This window comes from Strongylocentrotus purpuratus, unplaced genomic scaffold, assembly GCF_000002235.5.
Source record: "Strongylocentrotus purpuratus isolate Spur 01 unplaced genomic scaffold, Spur_5.0 spur5_contig_831, whole genome shotgun sequence".
In the NCBI taxonomy this organism is placed as follows: domain Eukaryota; kingdom Metazoa; phylum Echinodermata; class Echinoidea; order Camarodonta; family Strongylocentrotidae; genus Strongylocentrotus; species Strongylocentrotus purpuratus.
In genome coordinates, this window is record NW_022145537.1 from 158,737 (window position 1) to 170,614 (window position 11,878).

Below are 11,878 nucleotides of genomic sequence, written 5' to 3' on the forward strand. Positions count from 1 at the left end.
GTTGACAAACCTCCTTTGTTGATTATTATTTTGAGAGGATATATAAGCTGCAACCACTGGTTGGCGTGGAAACACCTCTTTTACATCATGTGAAATCATGTAAAATCGGGCCAATGACTGTATGAACATGACCATAGTAGTTGGAATGTGATGAAAAGGATTGCTCAGGAATTAGGTCAAAAGAGAGATGATAAAGAACATCAAAGTAGCATTCTATGTATCCACAATGCTCAGTAAATGGCGTGAAGGTAAAAAAAAAAAAACCTGTTTTGGCAAGGTATCGCAGTATCTGAGGCGAGCTTTGCTATGAAAATGAAATATGTTGAGTATGTTGGGCGATTTTTCTAGCATGTTACTCTGATGCTTGAGAAAGTGGCTTTGGCAAAGAAAGATTGAGCGCATGAAACTTACTTGTTTGGTTATATATTTCCATACCAGTGATTTATTGTGTACTTAAGTTTGCTCATATCGCTATATAAAACATTGAACTTTTATACCTTGCTTTTAGTGTATGCAGTATTTAACTGTATCCATAACAAATGATGCAAACACATTAGTAGGAAATGAAAGAAATAGACGGGAATTGTAATATCTTGTCAGATCTGATGTTACAGACAGATGAGATACCAACCGAAAGGTCGAAAATGAATTCACATTTGTTTCTTTTAGTCATTTAGTCTTTAAAAAATTATTCTGAGCTTTGCCATCAAATACTGCCAGGAAGCCTTACATACAAACAAATACCCATCTGTAGATGTATTCCAGTATGCAGGCACTATAACATTTTGGAAATATGTTTTTTCTTTCATTTTCACATTAACAGTGGGGCAAATATTGTAAAAGCACAAAAGAGATCAAGAGAAGCAACAAAATATTGTGTGCACAGTGAACATCATTACATCTATAGTGTGCACATATATATACACCATCGTACAAACTTAGGATATTCAAGCTTTCACACCTTTTGAAAAAAAATATTTTTGGCTACAAGGTTGATTAAAGAAGACAAAAATGTATTTATCCGGAGAAAAAAACGAAACGTTTGAAAGAAATCCTTTTACAACTTGCTTGCACAACAAATTTAAATTGTAGAGTATGTTGCCTTGTGAATAATGTAAGACCTCCATGTACATCATTATTATTCTGTTTCTATACCGGTACACCATTAATTTTATTTTATTTGGTTTATTCACTGCTCATTTGGTCATTTATTTGGTGCTTATAATGCTTGAAAATACTAGTTCAATGCAAAACAAGGTCAAACTAGATACAAGGTACATGTTAATCATAGGTATGCTGATGAACAAATGAGATTTAAATCTCTTGGGGGAAAAAACCCCAACAAATAAACAAGATGTAGCTTGATACAGCTGCATAGCAAAGACACAGTGTATATTCATGCAAGGTTGTCTAATATTTGGTGTAAAGATATACACAACTATAGACTCAGTACTGGTCATTGATTTTTCACACTATTTCATTCACAGGTTTGTAGATCTGTGTGCTGCATCATGGGTGCTTTCTCACTGTCGCCTTATTGAGTTCACTTTTCAAAATTATGTAGAAAACTCAAAGATCAAGCATTGTCAGGCTAATGGAATGCTGCTTGAAAGTCTAACAGATTTGTCCGTGGCCCAGGTCTTGAATTAGTAAATTATGCACCTTGAAATTTAGAATTCTATCAGGGCTATTAGTTTTATTAATGTACCGGTCGTCTGTTGTATTATCAGGGTACATGTGGAAACTAATCCACTACGTTGCTAATACTACCCAATCTTAACATTTGTAGTTTCCTTCCTGCATGTGTAGCTAATTGTTCTGGACAGTGTGAACACATTCTCCCTTCCTTTAATAGTCCTGGCTACTATGCTTCAGACTGTGAACACATCCTTCCTTTGTCTCGCTCTATCACACCTTCGTTTCCTTTTCCTGTGTGAAATAGACAAGGACATTGATTTATCCAGTTCTTATTGCCATGGTGACACACCTCCGGTACATGAAGGGGTTTATACATTTATTCAAGCACAGAAAGTAAATAACATATACGGTACTCATATATATATCTTTTTATAAATATTTTAATTCAAGTGCCCAGTCTATATTTACAAGATGGTTGCCTAAAATAAAAATATCTAGTTGTAACAGGAGAACAAGAACAACAACAAATATGGAATGTTATATTTAAAATGACCTGCATTTATGTGTTCATTTGCACCAATTTGCACCATCCATGCCAAATTAAGCCCATCAATCTATTATTACAAGGGTTTTGGGTCAAGTTATTGTAATTTATTTATTTAGTGGAATCAGTATTTCTATCTAATCTGTGTGAAAGTAATGGTGCATATTTTTATTGAAGTAGATTATTGTGAAAGATGATGTGTGAGAGTATCATTTTATTGGATACCCTTCATAAAACTGATAAGAAGCCAACAACGGTTTCATCTCTTGATAGATATATAAACAATATAATCTTGCATTTGGTGAATTGCAGATCGAGAGAATTTCAGGGAAAAACATTATTTTGAGAGATTCCTCCCCCCCCCCTCAAAATGAGTAGTACCATGCAAGGTAAAGTGTTCTTGAAGGGCTACCGGTATAGCCTTACAGCTGGGAAAAGGGAAGGAGACAGGCTGCATAATAAGCTCAAACATGGCAATATATTTTGTATGTTATTGGTACTCGGTATGATGCCCAACACTGATTTCAGTCATGTTTAATGTAAGTCTTGGTGAGAAAAGAAAAAGTAAACTGCAATTAAAAAAAGACATATTTCTGCCAGTCATTGGACCCATCCTCCCTTACATTACACGAGTCATTTGCATTTGACAATCTAAAGAGAAATATTTTTCTAGTGACTAGAATATACACTTGTTGCCATATATATCAATCCTCTTTTTGTAACTCTAAATTAATCATAAACATGTACTCGTGATCATATCCATAGATCTATAGATTGTGTTGTATTAAATTTGTACTGTGTTGTTTAATCCTTGAATTGCTATAAAAACAAACGAAAGTTTGTGGATTTTGTCTTCATGTATGACTTAATAGGTGCATGTGCATTACTTTTGTAAAGAATCAGTATTATAAGAAACTTTTAGAAGAAAGGGGAATAGTCAATAGTACCACAACATTTGTATGCCTGTAGATACGTGAACATGTATAACATTAAACTAGTGACTTTAAGTTCTATCGGAAGTACCACATGTTTGTTTTTAACCATAGCTTTCAACACCACATACCCAAAAAGCTCTCAGACTCAGACTGGCCTCAAAGTTTAACCTCATAGTTTGAGCATCCCTGCTCAGGATACGACAGTAAACTATAAATGTAATATGCAGAAGTGCAGTACAAGGAATGCCAAAATTTATACCAGTTCACATGGGAGACGTTAAACCACTTAAAACTACATTTACCTATGATGGCAAAAGTGAGATGCATTTAAATAACCTCCACATATACATGTATCTGTTTAGTATAACACAAAGATCATTGAGTGCGAGTAGAATATTTTCTGGCAATTTTTTTTCTTCACCCCACGGTATTGCATCTTGACGTTCATGTACACACACAGTGATGTTAAAGTTGTATTTTTTTCTAGGCTGTTTAAAGTTTTTATGATTGTCTCATCATGACTGTCTCAGGGTATCGTGACTGGGCTCAATCTCAAAAGGTATATTTTTTTAATGGAAAGGAAGAGATGAAATAAGGTGAAATATATAACCCTGTGTGTAGCTTTCTAGGGCCTAATCATTGATTTTGGAGATTGTGCACACAGTGTGTGCGGGCAAGTATTGAAATCCAATGACAGGGTTGCTAGTATATCTCTAAAGCGCCTAGAGACATCGTAGATGTATTAAGCGCTATAAAGATAACGCACCTTGAAGAGTTATTATAAATTGAACACATTATCACTACGATATCATTGCATTTGTTGGGGTTTCATGAGCCTATGTTTGCATTGTGTATGGGCTATCTTTCAAGTTTTAAAGCTACATTTGAAAGTTCAGATCAAATTGATGGAGACGGTCAAGAGAATGATTGCTATATTTATCATGTATTTGAATTTTGTGCAATTCAGTGCTGGAATTTGGATTATGAAATATCTTCGATTTTACATGTACCATGTGTGTAATCTGCTTTAAGAAGAAATCTACTGGATGTAGGAAGTTGGTTTGTAGACGGTCCCATTTTTCTACAATAATAAGGCGATGTTTCTTTTCTTTTCTTTTTAAAACTGTTTTGAGCTCCATATGAGATTAAAAGAAAATGAAGTGTTAGAACAAATCTGTGTGATATATTATTTTGAGTCATTATGGCTGTAATATGTTCCAAGACATTTCATATATGCTTTTGAATATATACCGTACACAAAATAAAAATAAAACTGTTATTGAATAGTGGTTTCCTACTTTTGAGTTGAATTCCTTACAACAATGAACAAATGTGTGTCTTACATGTAGAATATTACATATGACTTGATAGTGCAGTAATTTGGAAAGTGATGTGCACCTTGTTTATCTGACATGCTTATGACAAGAGAGGGAGGGCTGCACTTTTGCTACATGTTTCATTTCACTATAATGTACATTTCATAAGTTTACATTTAAAATACCATTAAATATTGGTTGGAATGCTGAAGAGGAAGAATAAGAACAATATTTTTTAAATCCAAGTGTTTCTGTGGAACAGGTGTTCTTGACGTACAGTCAACTTATAAAATACAAAGTATAACTGCTCAAGGAATAATGAACATTTTTGTTTGTACAAGTTGCTGCCAGGGCAGTTTTGTTTGTAACTTTCTTTGCTGTTTATTTGGAATAGTAATAGTTGCTTAGTACTAGATGTGAATTTTAACCTAGAAATGTTCAATAGGGTCATATATTACATATGTTAATACATGGATGACACTGCCTAGTCTTGCACATGAACTATTTAACTATTAAAAATATTGCCTAGGTCTCATTTTGGGGGAAAATAAAATTTACTATCACATTTTTGTATATAAGTCTTGTTTCAGTGTGTGATTATTTTGTCTTCGCCCATAGCATTTGCTGTAAGTTGTATTTGAAATGAGATAGAAGAAAGAGATATCATTGTCATCATTTTATCAAGTATTTATTGTAAGAAATGTAATAGATTTTACATCTTGAGCAAATATCATATCCATCGATGAAAAAGCAAATAGGGGCACTGGCATAATTTCTTTTTCCTTTATTAGAGCTATTTGATTTGATGGGGGAGGGGGAGGACACATGCCTCCCATGCCCATCCATCCCCAGATTGGAATGCATACAATTTCTCAAGAGGCTGGCCAAGTCCTAATATTACATCAATCTCTAGGAAGTTGGAATTCTCTAATTATCTAAATTGAATGTATGTCAAGGAGCATGGTACATATTTAGGTCATATGCATCAGTATAAAGGGGCAAAATACATTTAATGTTTAATTAACCGAAGCCAATAATGGTAATACTAACTACATGTATGTATTATAAGACACAGACTTTTGGAGTGTATGAAAGTATATGTCATCTCACAAAAATATGCCATTGTTAATACTAATAGATCATTCTACAAGTACAAATATGGGACCAAAATAAGGGTATACCCTTTAGCTGGGGAAAGTTTAACAGGAAGCCCAAAGGAGAGTTCAAGCCAGTGATCTTCCGACTTAAAATATTGTTTTGTCTTCACACTTTTACATATTAATCACTCAGAGTACCATTTCATCCACTGAGAGAGTCAGGAGGGCGTCGACTAATATCATTCAACACAGTCAACATCCTTCTGGCTCTCAACATATGATATAAGATCTATGAGGAATACAATGTGGGGCACTGTTTCATAAAAAAATTGATACCATATTAACAAGTTACAATAACTGTTATAAGCTACTGAAATTGTGGCATCTGTTTGGCTGAGAGTAAATTTATCATAGAAAATAAGAAATTTAGCATTTGTATTGATAACATGTTTTATGAAACCGGGGCCCAGGTGTTAAAATCACACCACACTGAGCTAAGCACAGATTCTCTGTAAACAAAGGAATCAAATAGGCAATCCAGTCCTTTCTGCACCACCATCCCTGGTCCATGTGCAATATAAAATAGGGTGAACATGAATGCATTTGAGCTGTTTAAGAATCTTTGCTATCCTCGATATCCTGTGAATACCAGGCAGACACAGTTGCCTCTTTGATGGTTAAAACTGGAGCAAATCTGCTTACTTCCTGAACACATATTTTATTTGAAAAAAGGGTTTGTTTAAAATCCTCCATGCATTTCACCATCAAAATCTGATAGTTGAGAAACTTTGCCACTTACCAAAACTTACACAATGGAGGGTTTATTCCTCAGGGAAGTATGTTCATTAGGGAGATACTATTTAACTTTTTAAATAAGATATACATTGCATGTCTCTTTTAGTGGAGTGAGTTAAATACTGATGGAAATTCCGGACTCTCCGGAGCAAATGAATCCATCACTAATTGGTGTAGAGATAAAGAAAAAAAACAACTAAATAATCATTGACTCATGCTCTATGATCATATTGGGTATTGTTTACATGAAAAATAAATATATTTGTAAAGAGAAAATATCCCCACTATATAAATGAAAATAGAAGAAGCTGGCTATGAAGATGATTTTTGTATTTGTTTCTGTTTCATTGAGTTTTGACATATATGCAAAAGGATAATGTCAAGGAAGATGTCGCTCAATGAATCTCTGTCTTCATGATGATGCTGTAAAAACACAAAACATGTAAATATTTCCTTGGATGACTCTGTTGCAAATATGACAATGATGAAAATTTAGATTTGGTGCCCATATTTTACTCAGTAAACAGACAAGAGTTTGGGCAGCAATGGCACTCTATCATTCCATAGGCTTTTCATTTGGCGTCCACTTTTCATAATCGTCCAATTCCTCATTGTCTGTTCTTGATGGTAACACATCACTGCCATCTTCTTTGTTTCCTCGTTCTTTTATTCTATACACCTCATCCACTTCAGCTGCACCCTCATCATCATCAAAGTACTTCTCTTCCTCATCCCATCCACGAATCGCCAGTGAGTCGTACTCCGTGTTGTTGTCAACCGCTCCGTAGTCAAAGTCTTGATCGCCTCCACTGAGGAACCTCTCCCTCATTATGTTTTGGAACTCTTCTCGCAGGAGGTGCTTCTCTGCTTCCGTGGCAGGGGTTGGTTGGCGCCGAGTCATGGGTGCCACATCTTCATCCATCATTTCATCTTCCTCCTCCTCCTCCTCTTCCTCATCATTGGCATCTCTCCCGACATTGTTTTGTAGGGGATGATCCATGCCCTTGGAATGACCTGAAAACAACAACCAAATAAAAGTGTGTTTGAGAATGTTTAGATCCTGTATACAAAGCTCTAAATTAGATTGTCTTTCAAATGCCGTTGGAATTTAGCCTTGTCATGTTTTTGGCCTGCAAATGGGACATAGTACCTTTAAATGATCATGACAATCAAATAACAAAATTAAAAAACAACAACAACTACTATCACTTATTGCATTTATTAGGGACACAAAATTCTGCAAAGCTGTGAAGAAAGATATATGAAGTATGCTTCTTAAAGGCAATGTGATACTATGTAAATCTTGTTTGCCATCTCAACTTGATCATGATGGGTGTGATATGATTAATGCACTTGTTATTTTCCCACACAAATATACAATTAATATAACTCCACGCTTACTCCAGTCAAAATTATTGACCAGATTTGATGAAGACAAAGACATTACACTGGACAATAAATTATTCTTTATTCTTATTACTGAGAAATCAATCATCACCTGTTCCTTTAAAGGTAAAGACCAGTTATGGTCATGCGATTGCATTGTGAAAGAAACGTTGTGGAATCAATCAGAAAAGGTTGATCATCTAGCATCTAGCATCTGCAAGGTTCTGGAATCATCAAAATGATAAGAAATTTGGCCCATTCTTCGTAAAGTTACAAGCACTATACACAGAAAGATGTATATGGGACTATCCTATATCTCTCATAGTCCATGAGAGAAACAAATTTACCAAATATATGAATTAGTAGGCGGTTTCCTGGCAAATTTTTTATCATCCTGTATCAGTCAAAACATATTCTTTCACATGATTGGTAATGAGAGCTTCCATTTCATTTTTTGAAATTGGGGCATTTCCAATACTGGTCTTTACCTTTAACATCTGCCTTCTTCTCCTCCTTCTCGTCCTTGTCTTCGTCCTCTTCTTCTTCTTCTTCTTCTTCTTCTTCTTCTTCTTCTTTTGCCCCTTCCTCTTGATCCTGTTGTCTCTTGTAAAACTTTTTTATTTCCTGATCCTGCAGGAATGACATGAGGATCGTTGAAAACTTCAAGTCTGTCTGGTCAATTTTAGTCCTAGTCTCCAAACGCTCTTCATCCGTCAGATACTGTCCAATAAGCTGTTCGTACATGAGAGGATCTCTGGCTCTCATCTCGTCATCACTTAAATAACTCCCCTCCTTCTCCAATTTCTTGAGCGCTTCATAACGTCGGTTCTTCACGACCACAGACATTTTTCCAGCACCGAGTCTCCTCTTAGCTTCCTTGAGGTAAAACGATACCTCATACACATCAGAGACAGGGTTGAAACAAATGAGGTCGTCTTCACATAGGTATGGGTGGAAATTTTCAATGAATACTGCAGGAGAATGGTGAAACTGTTCAGAGAGGATTTTGATTCTTTCCCTTGTTGATAGTTCCACATCATCTCGTTGCTGGTTCTTGATGCGGGCATTGCTTAGTGCAATGTTCTCAAACATTCGAAGTTGGGCATTCAGCAGTTCATCATCATTTGGGTGGTCTGAGGTGTCTGGTTTAGGAGCTGTTATTGCTTCCATACTTTCTGGAACTTGGTTACTTTCCATACTGGAGACTGCATTTACCGGTATGTTTCCCTTTGATGTAGAAAATGACACAAAACATTTATTATAACATAAGTAATACAATAAATTAAAATGAAGATCTTTATCGTAATTACATACCATGAGTCATGAGCAGTAACAGTACCTATGCACAAATAGGTGTGGATGAGTACTAATATTTACGTATCAATCAAAAGTACACTCGTACTAGGGATTGAAAGTCTGCACTGTACAGTCTGTACATGGAGGCTTTAGTGTTAAAGGTAATACAAAGTTTTGGGAAATATTGAAAATTGGCTGGATAGTGATTCTTCACAGTTTTGATATATTTGGATGTATTATAAGCACTAGACCGAATTTTCCGTCTCTTTCGTTCGTTAGCCTCTTATTGGGGTAGGGTCGGCCGGCTCTCTCTTTAGAGACGGAAACCGTCTATACACATTCCCTTGATAACGCCACGGCCATTTCAGGTCGTAGCATTTTGCCCCCAAAATCCCCCAAAATGTCATTTTACCTCGTGCATTTTATATTGTAAATTAGGCCTAGGCTATAATAAATCAGTTCCACTTACCAACTTGACTGAAATAATCAGTTTAATAGTCCCTTTTTAGGAATTTATGGGTCAAAATCGAAATCCATGTTGAAAAAGATTTTCAAAATGGATTTCGATTTTGACCCATAATTTCCTAAAAAGGGACTATTAAACTGATTATTTCAGTCAAGTTGGTAAGTGGAACTGATTTATTATAGCCTAGGCCTAATTTACAATATAAAATGCACGAGGTAAAATTACATTTTGGGGGATTTTGGGGGCAAAACGCTACGACCTGAAATGGCCGTGGCGTTATCAAGGGAATGTGTATAGACGGTTTCCGTCTCTAAAGAGAGAGCCGGCCGACCCTACCCCAATAAGAGGCTAACGAACGAAAGAGACGGAAAATTCGGTCTATATAAGCACTAGAAAATTTAGCCCCTAAAATAATTCTGCTTTCGAGAAAAATGGTATATAAAAATTTCAAATAGCGCCTACGGCCATACAATGGTAGCTGCAACCATGACAATTTCAGAATATGTAGTTGTGATACATACTTTTCAGAAGGGAATAGCCAATCGGTCTATTTTAGTCAAGAAACATTGTTTTATAGCTTAATTAATATCTTGACCTTAAGAGGGAGCTATACAACATAAAGAGTTTATTATTCACAATTTCATAACTTTAGACTCAATTTCATAACGAGGATCGGAGACATTATGGTAAATAACTTCACACAGGCGCGAGCCCGCCCGTAACCCACCATCGGTATATAGTCTACTTGTAATGTGCAGCAGTTTGCTGTGAAACCTGTGAAAAAGTAAATAGACCTATTCAACGTTTATCCGAAAAATACTCCAAAAATAACAAGAAAATTGACACGAAACAGGTAATAAACATAACGACTTTTAACTCATGATCTTTATTTGGACATTTAATGAATATTTACTTCATTTTGGTATGTTTCAGTAGGGTATCTCCACGCCAGAGTTACGGGTCAAATTTGGATAGGTTTCTGAACAAGCGCCGAATTCGAATTCGTGCATCATAAACAAGCGTAAGCGATGCCCAAATAGGTGGACACAATTATGAGTACGTGGGACAGCACAAAAGGTTAGTACTTAAAATGCATACAAATAACACATTCAAATGGACATAAACTATGACATTCTTCCTATATTTTTAATACCACTAACCTCATCTCTCATTTAAAAGACATTAGATCACAGATACACGGGCGCAGAGATTTACTTCGCCGTCGGAAACGAGTCGTTGTCGATGAGACCTCTTGAAAAGGTGGATGATGTCTAAGATGATGTACTTTTACGTTTGAACGGATATGCCTAAGCCTACGTACCATACCACCAGGGGCGGCGGCGGCGGTGGGGAGGGGAAGGGGAGGGGGAGGGGGGAGGGGGGGAGGGGGAGGGGGGGGGGAGGGGGGAGGGGGAGGGGGGGGGGGGGAGGGGGGAGGGGAAACCAACAAATAAGGACCCTTTCTGGAGGGAAAAGGGCATCTTGAAAGGGATACCTCAGGCTCAAGCGAAAATAAGCAATTTTTTAGACATTGCATTGTGATTATATTATCATGGATGATTTAATTCAATTATGTTTGTATCGGGCATCATACTTTGCAGTTGGGTGTGATATGGCAGGCGCGGATCCAGGATTTTCCAATAGGGGGGGGGGGGGGGGGGGCCCGGAAATTTGAACATTGCGCAGACCGTTTTTTCAACTCGACGTACCAATATAGTAGAGGCTACTATGAAATCCCGTGAGATAATCGTGCCAAAATTGATTTTTTTTGGCTAACTTTGTCAATTTGGGGGTGCTGAATCCAAAAAACTTTGGTACCATTTTTTTCGACCACGTCTTAGGCGGCCATTTTGAATTTCAAAATGGCCACCATAAAAAATGCATTTTTTACCATTATTTCATATTATAGACATTGGAGAAGGTGCAAATGTGGGATAAAATGTATGCTTATGATGTCTGATATATCAATACACATTTTTATAAAATTTTGCTTTATTTCGATTGGCCGCCATCTTGAAATTCAAAATGGCCGCCATTGCTAATCCTATTTTATCTCATGTCTCAAGTTATAAGCACCTGGAAAGGTTTGTACCGTAACAGTATCATAATATTGATGGTATGTGTGTTTTCAAACAAAACACAAGCTCCCAGTAACTGACCATTCGAATTGGCCACCATTTTGAAATTCAAAATGGCCGCCATGGAATAACATTTGCTATATTAATTCATTTGAAAGTACCTTAGAATCATCCATTTTGAGAGATCATCTGTATTTAAAGCTTGCAGGACCTGGTACTTAGAATACCGGCTGTCATCTTGATCATCGTATATATGCCTAAACGCATCACCCCCCCCCCCCCTTCTTCCACCCGGGGGGGGGGGGCTTAATTATAACATATAACAGT

General features: G+C 36.5%; 1 protein-coding gene across 1 annotated transcript; it reads right to left on the bottom strand.

Annotated features, from left to right (window-relative positions):
• Positions 1-3,540: 3,540 nt before the first annotated feature.
• LOC115918580 (coiled-coil domain-containing protein 97-like) lies at positions 3,541-10,772 on the bottom strand. Its single transcript, XM_030983795.1, has 3 exons — positions 10,634-10,772; positions 8,200-8,938; positions 3,541-7,339 (listed from the first exon to the last, which is right to left on the bottom strand). The coding sequence occupies exons 1-3, from the start codon at positions 10,643-10,645 to the stop codon at positions 6,882-6,884; spliced, it is 1,209 nt and encodes a 402-aa protein (XP_030839655.1). The 5' UTR covers positions 10,646-10,772; the 3' UTR covers positions 3,541-6,881.
• Positions 10,773-11,878: the final 1,106 nt, after the last annotated feature.